Source organism: Centruroides vittatus, unplaced genomic scaffold (genome assembly GCF_030686945.1).
Source record: "Centruroides vittatus isolate TY-2023 unplaced genomic scaffold, ASM3068694v2 scaffold_752, whole genome shotgun sequence".
NCBI lineage: Eukaryota > Metazoa > Arthropoda > Arachnida > Scorpiones > Buthidae > Centruroides > Centruroides vittatus.
In genome coordinates this window covers 1195594-1220430 of record NW_027122716.1, presented here as the reverse complement: position 1 = coordinate 1220430, position 24837 = coordinate 1195594, and the positions used below count along the sequence as shown (strand labels likewise).

At 34.1% G+C, this 24837-nt stretch overlaps 1 protein-coding gene across 1 annotated transcript in view; it reads right to left on the bottom strand.

Moving 5' to 3' along the window:
* LOC136989662 (putative leucine-rich repeat-containing protein DDB_G0290503) overlaps positions 1-24837 on the bottom strand; it is a 103445-nt gene that overhangs the window by 59915 nt on the left and 18693 nt on the right. Inside the window, exons 6-10 of the mRNA XM_067287885.1 lie at positions 24171-24498; positions 21412-21510; positions 16075-16144; positions 6431-6476; positions 5983-6053 (exon numbers count right to left, since the gene is read on the bottom strand). Of these exons, the coding sequence (XP_067143986.1) occupies positions 5983-6053; positions 6431-6476; positions 16075-16144; positions 21412-21510; positions 24171-24498 (614 nt within the window). The remainder of the gene's footprint in view (positions 1-5982; positions 6054-6430; positions 6477-16074; positions 16145-21411; positions 21511-24170; positions 24499-24837) is intronic.

The window sequence follows — 24837 nt, the reverse complement described above, 5'->3', positions numbered from 1 at the left end:
GCAACCTTTCTGACCTCACAAACCACTAAACTCACAATTTTGAATCTTGCAGACCATTCTCGTGAATTTTTTTAAACAATACAAAATCTGTAGTAATTTAATCATAAAAGTTTAATTTTACTATATTAATATCTAAATTTGCTTGTTTAATTATAACAAATTAATGGAAGCCTAAAGTTCATTGCTGCTTGTTTGAAATAAGTTTATGGATTCTTAGCACTTTTCCATGAAGGATGACAATTGCACTCCTAATATTGTTTATTGTTCATTATTTATTGATAACAGTCACTTTGTATCTGGTTTTAATTTGAATAAAAAAACTCTCAAAAAGTGAAAAAAGCAACTAAGCATTTTGCATTTCTTTCATAATACATCACATAAAGTCAGTTGATCAATGTCCCAAGATAGTGTACATAGAATTGTAAACTCTCTCTTGGTCAACCTAGACTTAAGCAGATAGTCCCCCGTAATTGTTCGAGAACAAGCTGGATTTTGTATAACTGATATATGTTAGGACTAACGTATCGATCATAGTACCAGATGTTATGTTACATATGCCTGTATATAACCCAGTGTCTTTGGTTATTGTATGCTTTAATTTAGTTCATTAAATTGTTGTTTATTTGTTAACTTGATCCCATGTGGACTTCCTTAGAAAATGGAACCTATCAATGAACTCATCACACCGTCCCACTCACTGTTAGATAACACCCTACTACTAAATTCTAACCCTTTAAAAGCCGTCCAGTAAAACTTGAGCAGAACTTACCTTCCTGATGTCGGAAAAAGGGTTTAGAACATTACTCTTTAACTCCCAGCATCTTGCAAAAATAAGGTGGTCCACATTCATCTTGTTCACAAATATTAGTTTCAGTTGCTGTTAGTCATAGTTCGACCAATTTTTTTCTGGAAATGGTTAATTTCAAATTTTTTTATTACAGCAAGTCAAATGAAAATGAGTCAATGTGTTTTATTCACAAATTGTTACTTGTAAATTAAAAGTAATGATTGCTAACATTGAGGCATTAATTCCATTGGATAATGAGTCAGGTAATTCCATTCTTATAGAAATTCTATGGTCTCTACTTCAAGAAATCTGTCTTCCTCTATCACCTTCATATTTGAGGCAAAATTACACCCTTCAGGTGTTTAAATTCTGATCACAAGAAAGTTACATTGTGAAAGATCCAGACTGTAGGGTGTGTGCTACAGAATTTTCCTTTTGAAGTTCTCAAGCTTGTCACAAGTCACATTAGCAGTGTGCAGTCTCACATTGTCATGCAAGAGGATCAAACTATCTGACAACAAGCTTTGCATTTATTCTTGATTGCTATGAACAGCTATTGTAAGTTTTTATCCTACAGTCTAGATCCTTCATTGCAATTTTTGTGGATTTGGTGAGTTATTGAATAAACACCTGAAAATGTTGCAATTCTGCCTCAGATGCAGAGGTGCAGGAAGTGGTCACAGATTTCTTGAAGCAGAAACCAAATGACTTCTACAAACATGAAATTGAACTAATGCCTCAATGCTGGTGATCATTATTTTTAAGTTACGGGTAACAGTTTATAAATAAATCACATTAGTTCAAATTCATTTTACTTGTCATAATTTAAAAAAATTGAAATTAATCATTTCCAGAAAAAGAAAAAACTAGATCTATGACTAGCAGCAACTGAAACTAATTGTGAACAGATGAATGTGAACCACCGTTAAATTTACTAATTTAAAAGCTTGTAAAAATTTCAATTTATACAATACAAAATTAATAATTTAAAAGTTTTATCTGTGTACTCATTTTTAAATCTTTATTTTAAAGCTTAGAAATGCTATAGAAAAATCTTGTCCAAGGACACCATCTACTTCTGCCAGATTCATTGTCATATTATTATTTAGTCTAAAATTTTAAAACCATGTTTTAAAAATAAAATTCTCATAACAACTTAATAATAATAATAATAACTCTCCCGTGGTCACCACCTGGTCATGGTGGGAGAGCCCAGTAATTTTACTGATCCATAGGGCAATGCAGGCTGGAACATAAGCTCCTGGTAGGGACATCCATGCCAGTAAGGTATACGGGGAGAAATGAAGCTAAGAGTGACCACACCCACATTCTGTGGAGATATTTGTTATGGTAATAACCAGATCAAAGTGTGATACCGACTTGGACATCACCCAGGTTAACAAGGTCCGCGTTCGTGGGTTAGGCAGAGGCTCACGTTCGAAAAATAGGCCACAGTCTCCCTTGGTTACCGGTGGCAAAAGCAGCACCGGCCCAAGCATGGCTACTACAATGCCCTCAGCAGATGTGAGGAACCAACCCAGCCTTGGTGTTTCTGTGGCAATGCATCCACAGACCACAAAGGCTGGAAAACCACGCCAACAGATGAAATGGACAGTAGAAATGAACGAGTTTATCATCCGTACTTACTAAACCATCACAAAATTCGAAACAAACATGACAGTATACAGACAACAACTACACCATGAATTCACACAACAGTATCCTCATCTCACTGTCACCAAACAAAGGGTTGTTGATCAAAAAAGAACAATTATACACAACAACCTTATTCCACAAACAACACTTGAACTTATCAAACAACAGGTTGCTGATCAAATACATCAACAGACAGAAACATCTAACATTAATGAAGATCATGTAACCTGTCAGGATAATCCAGCAACAAGCATTGATAATAACACACATACAACAATTACCACAAATGATACTACAGACGCTTCCTCATCCATCACTGATAACATAGACATGGATTTAGTTAATATGCTCTCACTTATATTTCAGGAAACACTCACTAAATATACAGGCACAGATCCCACACAACAACCACGAATACCAAAAATCAACACGTCAAAAGAAGTAGGAAAAACACTAAATTATGTAAACACTCACTTACTACCGCACTACATTCATTCAATTTCTACACTTGCAGACATTCATACATTAGTTTATGCTGGGGAAGTCACAGCTGTGACACACCATGGACTGAAAGTACAATCACAGACAAATACACAGAAAACACAATTCTATCACATGCCTGCCTGGCAGAGAAGAATAAAAACACAAATAAATGACATTAGACAGCAATTAAACAGACTGACACAATACACTAAAAATAACATAACACCCAAATTAAGGAAACAGCTCAAAAACATTTTCAAGAAAATAAAAACACACACAAAACATGAACATCACAACACATGCATCACAGAATACATTGATACACTAAAACAAAAACTTGCTGCCAAAGCACGTAGACTCAAACGATACAAAACATGTACACTGCAAAAACAACAAAATAAATTATTTACAAACAATGAAAAACTCTTTTACAGACAAATTAATAACAATGCAAACACTGATACACAGCACAGTGGCACACCAACAGAAAAACAACTCACAACATATTGGTCTTCTCTTTGGTCCAGTGCTGTCATGCATAATGCTGATGCAGGCTGGATCGAGGAGGAGAACAGAAACTTGCACAACATACCAACTATGCCCTGTGCTGAAATAAACATACACGATTTCCAATACACTATTAACAGAACACACAACTGGAAGACACCTGGTGTAGACAACATTCACAATTTCTGGTACAAAAAGTTTACATCACTGCACCAGGAACTAGCTAAACACCTAACACACATCATCATCAATCTACAAGACATGCCAAATTTTCTTACTCAGGGCATCACCTACATGAAACCTAAAAACAACAATACCACGGACCCCACACGATACAGACCAATTACATGTCTTCCAACACTCTACAAATTATTGACATCCTGTATCGCAAACAAAATATACAAACATGTTGAAGAACATGACATTCTTATGGAACAACAAAAAGGTTGCCATAGAAACCACAGGGGATGCAAAGAACAGTTACTCATAGATTCAGTCATTCTACGGCAAGCACACAAACAACACAGAAACATACACATTGCATATATAGACTACAGAAAAGCATTCGACAGTGTTCCACACAGTTGGCTGCTACATATCCTACACATGTACAAAATACATCCATCACTCATTGCATTCTTTCAAAACACTATGCAGCACTGGAGAACAACACTACATCTCAGGGTTAATAACACTTCCATACAAACAAACCAAATTTTTATTAGGCGAGGAATTTTTCAAGGAGATTCCTTGAGTCCTCTCTGGTTCTGCTTAGCCCTGAACCCATTATCCAACATGTTAAACAACACGCAATATGGTTACAATATTAGACACAAAAAAACAACACAGTATACACTGTCACATCTCATGTACATGGATGACATAAAACTTTATGCATCCACACAAAACCAACTTCATCAACTCCTACAAATCACACATTCATACACCAAGGACATACAAATGGAATTTGGCCTAGATAAATGCAAAACACTTCACATAGAAAAAGGAATCCTGAAGAAAGAAGATTTTGCACTTGGAAATGGAGATGTTATTGAATCCATGGAAGAGGGCGAGTTCTACAAGTATTTAGGATTCCAACAGGCCAAACTAACAGAACATACACAAATAAAACAAAGATTAATTAAAGAATACCAAAGTAGGTTAAATGCTATTCTCAGAACACAGTTAAATGCAAAACATATAGTTAAAGCAATAAACACATATGTCATCCCAGTACTCACATATTCTTTTGGAGTTATACATTGGACTCACACTGATCTTAAGCAACTCCAAAGGAAAACAAGAACAACACTTACTAAGCATAAACAACGTCATCCTAAATCCGCCACAGAAAGATTAACCCTTCCACGTAAAGATGGCAGACGTGGCCTGATTGACATAGTTAACCTTCACTACAAACAAATACAGTCACTGCAAGAGTTTTTCTACAAAAAACAAGAAACATCACAATTACATAAAGCAGTAACTCTAGCAGACTCAAATAACACACCATTAAACTTACACTCACATCATATGGACACAACACAACATATAAAAAGCATAGACACCATTAAGCAATCGTGGGCTCGAAAGGCACTCCATGGCAGGCATCCTTATGATCTGGCCCAGGATTTTGTTGACAAAACTGCGTCAAACAGCTGGTTAGCTCGGGGATGCCTCTTTGGAGAGACAGAAGGATTCATGATTGCCATACTGGATCAGGTAAAAACTACAGAAAACACATACTCAAAGAGTGTTGTACACTCACAAATGACACATGCAGAAAATGTCACATCATGCCAGAAACTATACAACACATCACTTCTAGTTGCAAGTTCTTGGCACAGACAGATTATCTACACAGACATAATCAAGTAGCAAATATAATACATCACGAGCTTGCAAAGAAACACAAATTATTAGACATCCACGAGCCATACTACAAGTACATTCCACAGACAGTATTGGAAAACAACACGCACAAAATGTACTACGACAGAGCCATAATCACAGATAAAACAATTTACCACAACAGACCAGACATCACACTCATTGACAAACACAATAAAATCACATACATTATAGACATATCCATTCCAAACACTCACAATATACAAAACGCATGCACTGAAAAAATTAGCAAGTACACAGAACTCGCCCAGGAAATAAGGCATCTGTGGAGGATGGATAGGGTGCTTATTGTACCTGTTGTTCTCTCCTCTACAGGTGTCACACTACACACACTGCACAAAAGCCTGGGCTCATTACAATTGAATAGAAACACATACATCACACTACAGAAGGCCACTATATTGAATACATGTCATATTGTGAGAAAATTCCTGAATACAGACACACACACTGATACACTTCTTTAATTTCTGTTTTGGTTACTATGCCTTGACTTTGGTCCGGCATAGTACACAGCCACCGATGTTAACCGAGTATATCTCACTTAACCCAACATAATAATAATAATAATAATAATAATAAATTCATTAAAAAACAAAATACAGTACATTAACCTTCCAGAAAATTTATTTTCATACATGCTACTTTTAATTGAACCATTTGATTTTCTTTTTCTAGTTGCTAATACCTTCTTCCCTTTTCTTGTTGACTACAATTAAAATTTGAAAAATTAAAAAAAATTAGTCAATCTTTTCAAATGATTATTAAGATGAAAGTATTAATATTGATTCATTCAACAAAATTTTTTAAAAATGTAAAATAATGTAAACTAATAGTTTGAACTATTTGTATATTTGTATATACATAATTTTATAGTATTCAATATATGAATTTATCAGAATACTGACTATAATAATAGTTGTGATAGGCAAAGATACAAAGATGTGGCATTAATAAGAGATTATTATTTAAAAATATCATTTTAAGTTTTAAATAAAATTATAATGTTGTTAATGAAAAATATTTTACAGATATTTAGTTTAAATACAATTTCATTTTAATATAGGGATTATTTAAACAACTTACATTCAATTTGCTTGTACTAGATGGTGAATTTTTGTTATTTTGTTCACTGAAATTAGACAAAAAAAAACATTGGTCAGCCATAGATAATGTTCTGTCTAATTAAGTATGCTTAATAAAGAAACTAGAATCATAACCTATTAAAGACTTTAAAAATATAATAATTGGCAAGAGAAGTTACATATCCAGAAATACTACAAAAAGTTGACATACAGCTATATTGTCTTATCAGGTATGTAAATAACTGCATGCCAGGAAATGTCATCAGACTGTCTTAAAATTGCAGTGTACCTGTTGTTTGGAGTTTTACAAATACCAGGAATGCCTGTACAATGCAGCCAAAGATTTTATACACAGCTGATAAAATTTGAGAAAGGTCACATATTCAGCTGAGAGAAGCAGGATAGCCCATTTTGTCAAATTTCCTGCCATATGAGCCTTTGATGTAATAATTAATTGAGAACAGTGAATACATGAATGCCCACATATGTTTGATGGATAGGCATTGGATGCCCGGATAGGTGATCATCTAATCTTCAGACAAACATTAATATCTGTAATGACATCTTTGACAGCTGCTGCTTTTCTGCCTTTTAAATACAACTGCTAAATATTAGCAATGTCATGTACAGCCTACAGCTGCTAATTATTTTGAGGATAGAGAAGCAATTATCTCTCTGGGGCATCTTCAATTTACACATAAGCTACAACGTGGCTGTCCACAGGGGTCTGTTTGTGGGCCCGTTCTGGGATATTTTATTCGATAACTTCTTCCGTACTGATTTTGGCTACCAATGTCGTGTCTATGCATATGCAGACAATGCCTTTTTGGTTTTCCCTGCTCCATCAAGAAACTACATAGAAAGGGCAGCTACTGACATTCTTAAGAAAGTGTACAACTGGGGTATGAGTAATAAACTCAGTTTTAACATGGCAAAAACTAAGGGAATCGTTTTCTCCTCTCTGGGCACCTCCGATCTTTACAGACGTGTACCTTGTATCAGGTTTCGTAATGAATCGATAAAGGTTGTCAGTCATCTCACTTTCCTTGGGGTTGTGATTGATCATAAACTCTCCTGGAAACAGCATATAAAACACATTACTAGTCGAAGTAACTTGACCTTCAATGGTCTTTTAAGGGTCGCTAGATGTAATTGGGGCCTCGGTTTTGAGGCAACTAATGCCATATATGATTGCCTGTTTTTACCAACCATTTCATATGCATCTGCTGTTTGGAGCGCTGCTGCCTCTCAATCTCATAACCATCGGCTTCTAAGGTCTGCACAACGGATTGCCTTATTACGACTTACCAGGTGCTATTCCACTGTTTCAAATGCAGCCCTCCCTATGGTGGCTGGGAAGCTTCCCATCCTACAGTTTCTCCAATTCAATAGCAAATGTTTCTGTATCTCTAGGGGCAGGGATGTTGATATTAATGGAACCATCTTTAATGCCACCATGTTTGAATTGGACAGGCCTGTATCTACACTCCCACATCCTGCTTTAAGGAAGGGACTCTCTCCTCGCGTTACCTCTACAGAGATTGAAGCTTTTACAGATGGATCCAAATCGATGGATGGCACGGCAAGTGCCTTTGTGATCTTTCAGGCCAGTGAAGAGGTCTACAATGATTCCTTTGCTCTACACCCGGAATGCTCTGTCTTCCAAGCTGAGATCTTTGCTGTGCTGATGGCAATCAACTGGTGCAACACTAACTTTGTGAACAAACTGATAAACATCTTCACAGACAGTGCTGCAACTGTTGCTGTTTTGGGGAATAAAGATAACACTCGCCCTGTTGCGAATGACATCTTTGCTGCAGCTTCTACGTCTTTTAACAAGTATGCCATCAATTGGATCAAAGAACACAGCGGCATTACGGGTAATGAACGGGCTGACTTTCTGGCACGAAACGTAATGCCTAATCCTGATACCCCTCCTGCCTACAATCTCATTCCTAAGGACTTAAATACCTTATCTGGGACAATGCCTTGGAGACCTGGCAACTGGATTGGGACAAGATCCCAGAACAACACATAACAAGATGTTTTATCCCAAAGGTCAAGGAATGTATTCACAGCAAATGGATTCAACCCACACATGATTTAGTCCAATTTTTGACTGAACACGGGCGCTTTCGTGCTTACCTGAAAAGGTTTCACCATTCTAATTCTGACTGCTGTCAGCTCTGTGGGGTGCGGGACGGTGTCATGCACTATTTATACAACTGTCCTATGCTGGATGACATTAGGCATGAGTGCATGCAGCATGCCAATATAAGCACTATAGACTGGCCAGTAAAGCCTGATTTTTTCTACAAAACAACAGCAACTTTAACTTGTTAAAGAAATTTGTTGCACTCTACTCCATTAGATGTTGGATCTATTGACCTGCTCTCTTGTGATCTGATTCACTCTAGCCTTGATGCCAATGTTTTTACATGCCTTGCTCTGCTATTACAGCATTTAGACTTCGATGTACAGTAATTTTATTTTAGTTATAGTGCACTTTTATTGTTTAATCATTTATTTAATTTTTATTCTTTTTTATTTTAATTCATTTATGTTATTTATTTTATTTCCCTTTTCTCTGCCATTTTATTGTATCCCTTGTATGACTAACAGCATGTATCTACTATGTACTTTTTGTATTTCTGCCTGGCTGTGCTCAGCGGTGCCAGAGAATAAAGATTATTTGACTGACTGACTGTGGCCTGTGATGTAAACGTTGATATATATTTTTTAAGACCTTTATTTTTTTTATAGTTATTATACATAAATTTACAATACACACACGCAATATAGACTGTCTTTCTTTTATTACATAACTTTCAAATTACTTAGCAACCTAAGCCTAGGGATAAAATGACAAAAAAAATTTCAATGCGGCTCTATAAGGGACAATGAATTGTAATGTGGCCTTCATGAACAAAAAGGTTTCCCACCCCTGGGATAGATTAATATATTTTTTTGTACATAATCGGTTATTTGAAAAAATCAGTTATCCGAACAACCCCAGTCCCCAATTGATTCGGATAAACGATGCTCTACTGTACTTCCTTTGTTGATACATGGTACAGTTTTCTTATGGTTCTGACCTCCTACCAGTTTAAAATTGTGGTGATTTCTATAACCGCGAACGAATCAAAAACAGGGCGAGGCAAAGGCAACAAGAACATTTATTAACTCACATACATCCGACTTGGATCTTACACGAAAAGGACGCCTCCTATCGTGAACAATTGACAAACGGAAGTGTACATTGACCAGACAATAAACAAAGACTTAGCTTGTATATACGTAACTCGATCCCGAATGGTTCTTTGACGGTCGGACACACAAAATAAGCGGATAGCGACTGACTAAAGCGCGGTTTACAATGACTAATATGATTAACCTTAACACTCCTCCTTAATCATATTACAGCGTAACTTTTCGAATATTACACGATTCAAAGGTTTTGTTAATATGTCAGCAAGCTGATCGACGCTTTTAATATGTTGCAGTTCAACAGTCGTGCCAATATGCTGCTGAATAAATTTTCTCTGAATCTCAATATGCTTTTTACCCTTAGTTATCTTTCCTTGGTGAGCGTTTTTAAGCATGTGAATTGCCGACTGATTGTCGACAAATAACGGGGTGGGTTTATCATTCTTTAATAATCTCAGTTCAATTCCTATTCTTCGTACCCAGCAGATATCGTCGATAGATGAAACTGCTGCACGGTACTCGGCCTCAGCTGTTGAGTTCGCCACGAGACGCTGCTTTCTTGAATACCATACAATTGGACCTCCTCTCATGATAAGAACTCCACTTGTGGAATGTAGACTATTGGCGTCTCCTCCGTAATCCGCATCTGTATATGCTATCAATTTCGGATCTCGGTTAAAAAATATTCCAAAATGTGTAGTTCCTCTTAAATACTGAAAAATTCTTTTAATCATCTTCCAGTGACTTTTCATGGGTCGATTACTGAATCTGCTCAGATAATTGACGGCGTAGCTTATATCTGGGCGGGAAATTGTTGCTAAATAAAGTAAGCTTCCGACGGCTTCGAGGTAACGATTTTGTTTTTCTAGTGTCTGGTCATTGACAAGATTTTCAGAATTCGTTTTCATTCCTGGCTCTATCGGTGTATTCACGGCGTTCACTTGATCATACCCAAATCGTTTTAATATTCGTTCTGTGTAATCAGGTTGACTCACAAAAATTCCCTCAGACGACACTTTGATCTTCATACCTAAGTATGTCATGTGTGATTGTAAAGTCCTTTTATAAGTAATTTCAAACTTGTCATTCAGTAACTTCAGAATCTTGAAAATGTCCTTCTCATTTTGGGCGGCAATGAACCCGTCGTCTACAACTAATATTATTATCACACTTCTGTCGTTGTTATAATAAACGCACGGATCGTCGTCGGTATTAGCGAATCCTATCGTGAGAAAAAAGTCGGAAATTTCGTCGTTCCAGTCTTTGGCGGCTTGCTTTAAACCGTACAGACTCTTTTCAAGCTTGCAAACTTTTTCTGTCCCATCAGAGAATCCTTCCGGCTGGTTCATATATATCTCTTCTTTGAGATTGGCATGTAGGTAAGCTGTCTTGACATCAAAAACTGTTACTTTCATTTTACTGGATGCTGCGTGACTGAGCACGAGTCTGATAGATGCATGTCTGGCTACGGGACTGAAGGTGTCTGAGTAATCGATGCCTTGTCTTTGTTCGAATCCTCTCACAACAAGTCTGGCTTTCATCCTGCCGTCCTGCTTACGACGTAACACCCATCTGCATGTAAGAGGTTTTGCATATTTTGGAGGTTCCACCAAGCTCCAAGTCTTCAGTTTGATCAGGCTGTCGTACTCGTTCTGCATAGCCTTATACCATTCTCTGTCCTTCAAAGCCTCCTTAACTGAAATATCCTCGGTTTCTCCTATCATGGCATAGTTGTGAATGAGTCCCATCTCATAATCGTTGAATCTGGTTGGAGCCTTTAGTTTTCGGCGATCTCGTAAACTTCGTTGAGTTTCCTCTGGCGGTTCTGGTCTTTCATCGGTTTCTTCTAGAGTGATGTATCGTGAATGATTCTGTGAACATCTATCATCCGAATCCTCCACGGTTTCGTCCTCAGTTTCAGGCTCTTCTATCTTCTCTCCTGTTCCTTTTTCTTTCATGCAGGTCTCGACTTCGGCAGTGCTTCCTTTAGTTTCAGACTTTTCATTGAAAATCACATTGTCAGAGCAGACGACCTCCTTTTCATCTGGTAAGTAGATTCTATAACAGGGTGAATCGAGATCATATCCGACGAAGATTCCTTTCATAGACTTTCTCTCCATCTTTCTCCTTTTATGATCTTCAATCAACACATAACATTCACAGCCAAAGCTTTTTAATTTTGAGATGTTTACCATACGTCCAAACCAAAGTTCGGCAGGACTTTTGTCATCTACAGAGCTCTTTCCTGTTTGATTAATGGTGAATACAGCGTAGTTAATAGCTTCAGCCCAAAGATTCTCGCTTAAATTTCTGGCATGTAAAACAGATCGAGCTGACTCTACTATGGTGCGCATCTCCCTTTCTATTCGTCCATTCTGCTGCGGTGTATATGTGTTTGTTCTGGTATGTAAAACTCCAAGCTCCTCCAATAACTCTCTGGTAGTCGAATTTTTGATTTCTGTCCCGTTGTCAGACCTTAGGCTTTTCACTTTTCTTCCAAATTGATTTTCAACTAGTTTCATGTATTTATCCAATGCTGCAGGGGCTTCGTCCTTGGTTCGTAAAAAATAAACAGTTCTAAAATGAGAAAAGTCGTCCTTGAATAAGAGAAAATATCTTGCCTTTCCCAGAGATAAGGTATCCATTTCACCTAAGTCAACATGTATCAGATCCAATACTTCCTTCGCTACCTTGTTATTTCTTGGGTGAGAGATATGATGTTGTTTGCCGTAGACACAGCCAATACAAACGTTGTTGTCCCAGTCATCAATATATCTTATATTGTTTCTGTCCAAAATACTCTTGCAATACTTCACATTCTGATGTGCCAGTCTTTCGTGCCATACTTTGATTGAGTTGGCCATCATGCACATTCCTGTGACCTCTCTGCGGAACATCATTTGATATAATCCTTCGAGTCGTTGTGCTACTGCTATTTGCTCCTTTCCATCGGCCGTTTCGATAACTGATGTGTTGGCATTGGCAGTCTGAATAAACCCTTTATCCAACATTTGGGTAACCGAAAATAGATTGAATGATATATTAGGAACATATAAAACGTCTTTCACGGTTGCTGGATACCATTCCCTTCCATTAAAGGCCTCGAGTTCGACGTCACCTACTCCGATTCCATTGATTTCTGTGTTGTTCCCGAGTATCACTTTCGTATGCTCCTCCAGTGCTTTGTAATTTGTCAGCCATTCCTTCCTGAAGGTCATGTGCTGTGTGGCAGCACTATCTTGATACCAAATATCCTGTCGGTTTCGTCTTGAGTTCTTGTCATTTATTTTCGTAGACGTCAATCCTACAGTGACAAGAGCTCGTCGTTGTCCTTTGGTCTTATCTCCTTTGTCTGATTCGTCTGACTTCTCATTTTTACATTCCCTTGCAAAATGGCCCTTTTGATTGCAGTTGTTACAATTGTAGGTTTTCCTGCAGTATTCAAAATATTTCTGACACGGCTTATTCTTGCAATATTTCTTTATATGTCCCTTTTGTCCACATCTAAAACATTCGACTCCTGAATTTTTCTGCTGACTTCTGTCCTTGTTACCTTGCGTTTTCTGTTTTGAAATGAGGGCATTCTGTGCGATTGGTTCCTTCTTGTCGTCTTCCTTCAGTCTGTCTTCTTCCAGTCGAAGTCGCTCAATTAAAGTGTCGATGTTCTTGTCCGTTGGATTAGCGTTATCCCATGACGTCCTGAAGTGATGTAGTTTCGGCGGCAGTATTCCGAGCATTCTTGTTATAATCCAGCTTTCCTTAATTGTTTCTCCTTCAGCTTTTAAGTCTTCTGCATATTGTTGAACTGATAAGCAATTCTCCACTACAGACTTACTTGAATCATACTTATAATTAAAAAAATTTCTCTGTAGTCCTTCAATTGTGAGATCGGACCTTTTACCATACAAAGTTTCTAATTTGTGTATCATACTATACGCAGAGGTGCAATTTGCAATTTTCTTTGCGATATTACTGCTCACATTTAAACCTATACAAGTTTGAGCGTCTAAATCCTTTTTAATCCACGCTGCGACATCTGCCGCATTATTCGCATCTTCAGGTTTAAGAATGATTCCGTTCGCAACGTCGTACAAGTCCTTCGATCTCAACGTAAGATTTAGCTTAAACTTCCATGAGATATAATTAATATTTCCCTGCGAGTCTTCTGACAAAGTTTCCATTTGAGATTTCACGATATCCATATTGACAGAGAGCACTGACGAGGTTGACCGACGAATGAAGCTCGTCAAAGATGGCGATTGCGGACGATGAACGAAGATGTGGCTGACACGTGTCTCGACGCAACTTGCGGTTCTCAATTTATGCAATTTCCTTTCTTTCAGACAAATTCGACTGTTGAGATTCGTTCACGGGACCTGGGCCCATAACCTGTGGTGATTTCCTATAACCGCGAACGAATCAAAAACAGGGCGAGGCAAAGGCAACAAGAACATTTATTAACTCACATACATCCGACTTGGATCTTACACGAAAAGGACGCCTCCTATCGTGAACAATTGACAAACGGAAGTGTACATTGACCAGACAATAAACAAAGACTTAGCTTGTATATACGTAACTCGATCCCGAATGGTTCTTTGACGGTCGGACACACAATCAATTGATTCGGATAAACGATGCTCTACTGTACTTGCTTTGTTGATACATGGTACAGTTTTCTTATGGTTCTGACCTCCTACCAGTTTAAAATGTAATTAAAGACTTATCCCACACATTTTGTTTAAAATGTTGTATTGATGTAAATATAAACTTTTTTTACAAACAGCCAGAAAAATGTTTATAGTATGTATGCATCTTTCAATACTAGGTTGGGCATTAAAACCAAAAGACATTTAACTAGGATATCATTAACTGAGAAGAGATTTGCAGAATAAACCTGTATGTAGAATTTGTCAACATATCTGGAAAAAATTTTTGTTTTTTTTATAATGAATATTGCAACTTCCTGATTTTTATGTATATATTTACAATGTATTTATGTTGTATTAATATAGTTCTGGAATGTATCCTGACTCTGAAAAAAGTACCAGTGTAGCATTCCAGCCTCAATATACATTATCTATGGCCCACCATTGTCATAATCCCATCCTCTCAATTGTTTTAATTTATCCATTCAACCATTTGTGTCATGATACTCTTGCTCTGTTTTAGTATATCTAAAAATGATCCATTAAATGAGTTGGAAATGTTAGCAAGTTTCAAACTTCTAAAATAATGCTATTGGTATTATATCTACATTATATTTTTAAAACATGTGGGTTTTTCAAAAAGTTCTTGAACTTTTTGAATAGTGCGCCTCCAGTTGGTTATTTTTTAATCCACTTGGAGGCATTATGTCCGGAGAAACATCTTCAGTAACCTCCTTTCAATATGTTTGTTGATATCTTGTTTTGGTGATTAGTTATGGCCGTTTATGTGAAGGGATGTTTGTGGGGTTCAGCGAAAAATCAGATCCGTGGAAATGAGCTGTTTGAAGGAGCAGTGTTGTTCTGTAAAATTCTATGTGAAACTTGGGAAATCCTTCACTTAAACTTTTGAGTTGATTACCAAGGCTTATGGTGGGGGTGGGTGAAACATCCCCCGCCCCAAAAAAGCTCGACAAGTTCACTCAAATGTTAAGGTAATGTTGACTTTTTTCAATGCAAAGGGGGTTGTGCATCATGAATACCCTACCTACATGCCACACAGTCAACACAGAGTACTACCTGGGGGTTATGAAATGCCTAAGAAACAGAATCTGGCGAAAATGGCCCAAACTTTGGAGGAGTGGCGAGAGGTTTTTTCACCACAACCATGCTGTCCCTCAGAACTCATGAATTTTTGGCCAAAAACAAAACTACTGTGTTACCCCACCTGCCCTACTCACTTGACCTGGCCCCATGCGACTTCCTCCTGTTCCCCAAACTAAAAAACATGCTCAAAGGAAAAAGATTTGCCACCATTCCAGAGATAGAAAAAAAAAAAGACAGAGAAGCTTATGAGCATTCCAGAAAAAGTGTTCCAGGACTGTTTCAAAAAGTGGAAACACTGTATCGGAACAGTGTTATGTTGGGGAGGAGCCTACTTTGAAGGGGACCCTGACAAATAAATTATAAGTGAAGTATTTTTTTATAATAAATAAAGTTTGGAAACTTTTTGAACATAATACTCATAATACTTTGTTAAAAATAGATTTAATATAAATAAAATAAAAATGACTGGAGTATGAGAAATACTATAGAGACTTTTTTTATGATGTAAACTAATATGTATCTTTGTACATATTAGCCCAGGATTTTTCAATAATGAAAATAATATGTATCTTGTAGAAAAATACACATCAATTTTGTCATATATGATCAAGATATTAAGTTTTGGTGTAAAAAATTACTTTATACTTTAATTTAAACTGAAATATTATTTGCAAAAAGATCTTACCTTATGGTTTTATCATCATCATATTCATCATCATCTACTGTAACAAGATTTTGCTGAATTTGGTTTGTATCTTTAATAAAATTGAATAAAACATTTTTGAAATCAGAAAAAAACACAATTAAATATATATTACTCAAAGCTCAACTTTCTCAAAAACATCTAAAATAAATAAAATGCTAATGTCAATATACCGTATATTTCCGCAGATAAGATGACCTTCAGATAAGACAAGGTATAAATTTTTGGCAAAGTTTTATAGTTTTAGCATATATCTGTCTTATAAGACAACCCCCAAACTATCAATGGCCTATGAATTTAGTTTAGATCAGTGATCATCATCTGGATAATAATACTGTGTAGCGTATACAGAATTATGTCCTATTCGTAATTTTTGAATGAACAAATTTTATTTTCTGCCTTGCTATGTTGCAAACGTTTGCACTGATTCAGGCATTCAGGTAATGACCTTGACTATTCACAAAAACATTGTATGGGTTATTCTATTTTGTGGACATGCCCTACTCTCTACTAGTAAATAATTACGGTTTGTCCATTTTTTTATAATGGTTTTAATTTATGTAAATTTCAATCTAATTTTTTTATATCTGTCCTATAGACGCCCCAGATTTTGGGGGCCTTTTTTTATGATTCAACTATCGTCTTATCCGTGGAAATATACAGTAAATGATAATGTTAATTTGTGATTATATAATACTGGTATGGTAACATTTGTCATGAAGTGACAACTAACATTATTTTTTTTTTATGTCATATCAAACTAAAATAATAAAAATATCATATTTTATGTAAATTCTACATATGAGGGACAGCCAAAAAGTTCCCAGAATTTAACTACAGTTAGAAAATGCAATAGTGTCTAAGATAAGGTTATACATTGCTGTGGTGGGAAGCTCCACATGTCTATTTGCAGTGTGATAATGCTCGTGCAAAGTTTAGACTTGCACAGTCATTACTGTAGCATCTTTGTTGGGCATAGCTGTTTATCATTCAGTGCAATGTCACAGTTCAAGTAGTATGCAAACATCAAGTTCATGTGCAAATTGGGAAAAACTGCTGCAGAGACACTGTCAGCCCTGCAGCAGGTTTACAGTGATAAGGCACTAAAGAAATTCACAGTTTATGATTGGTTTGGACAGTTTAAAAACAGACAGGAAATGTTGGAGGATGATGAACGCAGCAGGAGACCTTCAACATCCAGAAGTAAAGAAAATATTGAAAAAGTTTGAGAACTGATTAAAAATGTTTGAAGAATAACCATCGCTGAGTTGGAGCAAGAAGTTGGTATCTCTCACAGATCCATTCATGCAATTCTTTCCAAGGATTTGAAGATGACATGTGTCAGTGCAAAATTTCTCCCAAGGCTGCTGAACCCTGATCAGATGGAATGTGGCATGCTGGTTGCTGCAGAGACATTTGAGAAAAGCACGCAAGACCCAAAGTTTCTCACACAGATCATCATTGATGACGAGTCATGGGTGTTCACTGTTAAAATGAAGGTGTTTCTCAAATAACTAAAGATAGTATATGAACAAAGAAAACTTTAATTGTACTATTAAGATAATGCACAGGTTCATATACCACATGCCAGGCAGTCTCGATTCCGACACACAACACTTGTAATATTAATTATTAGTACTAGAAACAGATAATCATCAAACCATACCACACAACAAAAATCTATAGGATTGGCAAAAAAGTCTCAACACTGACCATGTTGTATAACATGTATATAATAACATAAAATAATCTAAAACTAAAACCTATAACTAATCATATTACTAAAGAATAGGATAGAGGATAGGACAGATTGAGGGAATAGAGAAATGGGTACCCAATGTTCTGTATCTGAATTCTTAAAGTGGTCACTTGTGTGTGGATCTTTCTTTGATGTCAGAAATCAGGGGTTACTGTTCTTGTCACTTCAGAACTGCTCGGTTCTAATATTCACATTTTTGTTCCTTAGATCGTCCAATGGCTTCTCAATAGCTCTCTCCTTGGTAGTTTACGTCCCTTGCCTATTCCACACAGTGCCAAAACATACCGGAATAGCTGACACTCGCATCTGTCTCTTCCATGGCTCAAACCCCAACTGTCCTCACTCCCTCTCTATTGCCCTCCAGGCTACATACCCTTCTATTGTTTCACAAGGTTCACTATGCCCATATAAGGAAAATGAAGTTTGAATAAGGAAATACCAGAAAAAAAGAATAGAACAAAAGAGGAAAACTACGAAAAAGAAATAGAAATAATAAAAAAATATAAAATATGTGCACATAACTACAAAATACATATGGTGCACAGCCACATCACCTATGACCCAGAGATGAAGATGCAGTCAACAGAATGGCACACACAATCATCTCCCCATCCAAAGAAATCATGCCTTGTCAGATCCATGCAAAAAGTGATGCTCATTGCATTGTTCAACATGGAGGGTTTAGTGCATCATGAGTTCATACCTCCTGAACAGTGTTACTGATCATTTCTATATGGAAGTTTTGAAGAGATTGCATGATGGAGTGTGGAGGAAGTGGCCTGACAAGTGGCATGGACAGTGGTTTCTCCATCATGACAACGTACTGAGTCACACTTCGCTTGTTGTGCAGCAATTCCTCACCAACAAAAGCATTCCTGTCATCACCCAGTCACCTTACTCTCTAGATCTTGCTCCCAGTGACTTTTGGCTGTTCCCTACTCAACATGGGCCTCAAAGGGACACGTTTCACAAGCAGGAAGGACATCATATCAAATACAACAGCTCAGCTCTGGAAAATTCCAAAGGAAGCATTTCACACCTGCTTTCAACTGTGGCAGGATTGATGGAACAAGTGTGTCTGTGCCGGAGGGGCCTAGTTTGAAGTTGATTAGAACTATGTTGCCATATCTCGTGCCACTATAGTGCAGTATCATAATTCTTGGAACTTTTTGACTGCCCCTCGTAAAATCAGGTTATATATAGTGTTGTAATATAAACAATAAATTATATAATTTTTATTCATTTAAAATTGTAAATGAAAAATTTAAAGAAAAATAATGTATTTATTTAACTTTTGTAAGAACTTTTGAGCTTATAATTTTTTATCAGTTTTTGAATATTGAGTTTAAATATCTAGAGGAACCCTACATATTTAAATTTAAACTCAATAAAACTTGTTATTTTTGACAGTTCACATTAGAAGTTTACAAACTTGTAAAAGAGGTGTGAATACTAGGGATAACTAACCTTCAAACTTATCACTTATAATCTTACAACTTTTATTCAATGGACATGTGGATTTATTGTAAATTATTTATGATAAACATGTTTAAGGATCAGTGAGCGTATTATATGTGAAAAGTCAAAATGTCATAAGTTGATAAGTTGTCCATGTCCAGTTTAATATACAACATCTGACTGAAAAGTATTGAGGCTAAATTTATATTGTGCATTATGGCAACCTCGTAAAATTTGCTTATACAACAGTCAATTGTGTAATCCTTCCTGAATATTTGGTACAAGTTTTAACCTTCTCTTGTCAACATAATGGGTATTATTAAAGATTTAGTGTGCATAAGTTTTTAGTAGTGGTTACAAAAAAATGGAGAAAAGTATCGAACAATGATATTCAATGAAATTTTACACAAAATTGATGATGCATTAAAACTGTATATGATGGTGAAGTTGTCATGTATTAACTGGCATAAAATATTTTTAGAAGGGCAAGAATTGGAGGAGGATTAGTCAAGATCAGGACATCCTTTAACTTTAACTTTTGGTAATAATGTTCAACGTGTATGGACTGTCATTCTTCTACATCAACAAATGATAGAAGTCATCATTTTGTAACCATTGAGAACATCTAAAATCCTGAAACCAATGTTGTACAACAACTTGATGAAAATGATTTCCAGAGTTGCTATGAGGCATGGAAAAAAGATGGTAACATTGATCTTGTGTGTCTTGTATATTAATTGATTGTACTGCCAGGAATAAAGTCTATCATATAGCCAGCATTGCAAGTCTTTAATGTTATGAAAAAATCTTGCAAAAAGTTTTAAGATTTTTACAAATTTAAATACAGGGTTTGTCCATTAAGTATCCAGACTGATTTTTTCCTGTTAATGGGAAGGAATGGAGGACGATTTCTATAGGCAGGTTTAGTGGTGGGGGAGTTGGGTCAAATAAACTATGAGACCCAACTCAGTTGTCACTGAGCTTTTGGAGTGTGTAAATTGCACCTGAAGTAAAAGTGTGTTTAGTGCTCACATCATGAGTCAAGATGCAGAAAACCATCAAGCAGTGTTTTGCCATCAAATTTTGCACTTAATTGAACAAATCTACTACTGAGACTTTGGATATGATCCGTGAGGCTTACAAGGATGAAGCCATGTCCAGAACGCATGCTTTTGAGTGGCATAAAAAATTCAAAGATGGCTGGCAGATGTTGAAGACGAACAATAAGCTGGATGTCCGACGGTGACCTGAACTGATAAAAATGTGACCAAAGTGCAAGAACTTTTCAGGATTAGGATCTGCCATGTCCAAAAGCTGGATGCTCCATCACAACAATGAGCCCAGTCACACATTGTGAGAAAAGCACTGGCCAAACATAATGTGTCAATGCTGCCTATAGGGTAGTTGACACCCTAAAGTCCAGATGTGGCTCCCTCTGACTTCTTTTTGTTCTTATGTATCAAAGGAGCCTGAAATGACATTGTTTCAGGATGATTGAGGTGGTCCAAGTGGCTTTGACGGGGTACCTAAACAGCCTTGTGGTTGCCACCCTCAAGGAAGCATATGAAAACTGGAAAAAGCATTGGCAGCAATGTAATGATGCAGGAGGGTCATATTTTAAAGATTATTAGCTCACTGTACATATATCTTCAATAAATTTCTTTTTTATGACTTTAGTCCCAATACTTATTGGACAAACCCTGTATATCATGGATACATTGCTTAACATTCCATAAGGGATGTTAAGCAATATTGACTGTATTGTAATAATACATTTTTTGTTATAATAATTGTACTTACATACCATAATTACATACCTACATAAAACTGTACAAAGTGTGTGTACTGAATCCATTGATATAGTCACTAATCCATCTATTTCTTTAATCCATTACACCTTCAGTTCCGACTCCTGATGAATTAGTGAAGTTTTACTATAATGTGGATTTAATTATGTTTAATTATCACACTAATATTACTTTGATAAAATAGGCAGATTAAATGATACATTAAGAGAAGATTAAGAAAATTAAAAGCACACACTTTGCACAGTTTTATATACATAATTATGAATATATATTTTATATTGTAATTTTACTTACTGTTATCACATGAAGAAATTTTGACAATAATAGGAACTTTTAATTTTTTATTTTGATTATTCTGCTGTTTTGTTTTTGATGATGATTTTCTTGAAGATGCTTAATAAAATTTAAAATTATAAGAAGCAATTAATATATGATTTTTTCTGTTTGAATATTTAAAATGATATGAATTATTGAAATCTGATACTTCTATCATATTATAAGAAATTTATTTATTTTAATCAAGAACAAATTAAGCTAATAATTAACAAGATGTGATAATTATATCAACAGTTAGTAATCCTTAGATTTCAGGAATCTATGCTTTAAAGTTTAACATTTTTATTAATAGATAATCTGAATTAATTTCATTACAAATAAACATAAAAAGCATTTACAGAAGATAAACAAATTAAAGAAAGAAAGAAATACTTAAAATTATATTTTATAAGTTAGAAGCTATATTTATAAAATCTATATAATGACTACTATTAAAATTCAACCAAAAATAAAAGCAAATTACAAAAATGTATGAATCCTAATAAGTAATAAAATTTTCAGAAACAAGGACATCAGCTATTTTAAGAACTAAAACTTTTAATGTATTAACTGTTGACTTAGATATGTTTGTATGTTGGCAACTGAATTTGTATTTTCTAATTTTATCTAATGCTAAATTTATATTATTTCTACATAAAAAGATTTTATTTTTCAGTAATATCACTATAACTTCTTTTTATGTAAAATCTTTCTTATCTTAAGAAACATATGAAATCTTATTAATAATAATAACAGTACTTTATTTTTTCAGTGAAAAAACAAGCATCTTTTATAACAGACAAACTATTCGTTTTCCTAAATATTTCTAGGATAGTTACTATCCCCAAAATAGTTAAGTATCAGAATTTGTCATAAAAATCATGAAATTAATTGTTATTAAAATTGTATAACTGAAAAATATAACAGAAGTGTTTACAATGGAGAAAATATTTAATGTATAATTGCAAAAAACATACAACTGAGAAATGTATGAACAGGATTCAATCATATAACATTGCATTTATTTTTAAAGAGAATTCTGCTAAATATTTTTTTATATCATGTTCATAGAATGTTGGCATATGAATACAATAGTTAATATCAAAGAACTAACTAAAATCTAAATGTATCTTTTCAGATCATAATCTTACAGAAGATATAAATAAAATACAGTAGAGCATCGTTTATCTGAAAGCCGATTAACCGAAAGCTTTCCAGTCAGACTGTGTCATGCTGAATCGAACATTTTTGATACTAGATTAACTTCTAAAGTATAATTTTATTTGTTTTTATATTTTTCAATATATTTATTTTGTTTGTACAAAATAAAGAAATAATTTTTAACAATACAATAGACAAGATTATTATTATAAAAATTTTTGTTAGGTGATGAAAATTCAACGCAAAGTGCACGCAACGGAAGAAAAATTTCAACATGAGATAGATTAATATATTTTTTATACATAATCAATTACTGAAAAATAAGTTATCTGAACAACCCCAGTACCCAATTGATTCAGATAAACGATGCTCTACTGTAAAACTAAATAAATTTATTCTGAAAAACTATTTGTTTGGAATGTGTAGTACATTTTAAAGTTCAGTTTATTTGAATTCAGCATTCTAAGATTTAAATTTAAAATCTCTTTGATTTTACATAAAAATAGTAAATGAATAAAATAAAATTTTAGAAAATTTACCCTAAATTTAATTTCTTTGATGATTTTCAATAATGTTTATATGTTAAGTTTGTTATACTCATTTTGTCATGACTGCAATTTATACTTAAAAATAAATTAATTTTTGCCATAAGATTAAATTATTGTTAATATAAATTTTAACTGTTAAGTTACAGTGTAAAATTGTCAAAAATAATATAAAATTACAGATACTCAGAAAATTATTTTATTTTTGTTAAATTCAACTAAATTAAAATCATGTATATTACTATACTTAAAATGATTATATTATATGTTTTACTTTTATTTTTAGTAACAATCAAAATCTCTCCATTTTTTTTATATCTTCAATTGTTTTATTGCTCATAGAATTCATTTAAAAAAATTTTTTTTCAGCATTTTATTTATCTTTTGATTGTGTGCATATCTGATATTCATTGTCTATTCAGTATCATTTATTAAAGCTTTTAATTCCAAAACTACAGTTATCATCATCATTTTATTCTACAGTAGATACTAAAACCAAAAGTTAAAATTCTAAATTGAGTTTTCATTTAATGTAGTCTGAACTATTGATGGAATTTTTTATTGTTAAGTGTTATTATTTTATTGTTAATCAATCACTTCTTTTACGTAACTGTATTTAACACATGTCATTGGTGCATAATGTCACAAATAGCAATATTTTTACAAATATAGCTCAATTTGAAATATCTTTAATTGTAAAAATTATCAATTATTAACAATTTAATGTCCCAAACTTAATGTAATAAAAATAAAAATTAAATATAATTATACATAAAATTTGTCTTGCTATCTCAGAAGATTGGTTGTTAGAAATACAAGATATCTAAGAGAATTCCTTCTTATATAAATAATTATAGCTTAAATGTATTTTGTCTATATTTGTATCTTGTCATTAGTTAAGATATTACATTTATAAAATTAGAACAACAAACAAAAAAAAATTTTTTTAATTACTCTATAATTATATAAACTAAAATTATTATTAGTTATGCTTCAATTGCTGAATTAAAAATTATGGAAAAAATTACTTACTTTCAGATCTTTTAGTTAAATTTTCCTTCAAAGTTTCAGAATTTTGTTTATTTTGATTATTTTTGATTTGCTCTGTTTCTAAATCATTGTCTTCTAAAATTTTTTCAAAATCAAAATTTAATTTTGAAGTTCTTAATTCATCTGACTGACTTTTAAATAAAGGTTTCTCTTTATCTTTATTTATACAAGATATTGGTAATATGTTCTTTGTTACAGATGATTTCATTTTATCTCTATTAACTGCATTCCTTTTGTTTTTGAAATTTGTTAATGATGATTCAACTTTAAATTCTTTGTTTTCATTACTTTTAAATTGAAAATTCTGTTCCTGAAATAAACTTTTCATTATTGATTGATACTAATTTAAAAAATATAATTATATATTCTTATGTATAACTATTTCAATTATAAATTTTTAACAAAAATAAAAAATTAACTTTAACAGAAATTTTGGAATTTAAATATCAATTGAAATAATTTTAAATTTTTTCATTATATAACAATTTATAGCATTTTTACAAAATCATGGATTTAAATATTATTCTGAATATGAATTTTTTCATAGAATTGTTCTTTAAGTAATGGAATTGTAGTTACTGGTTATGGAACTGTACTTATTCTTTATTATTAAATAAATATAATTTAAATTAATTAATAAAAATAAATT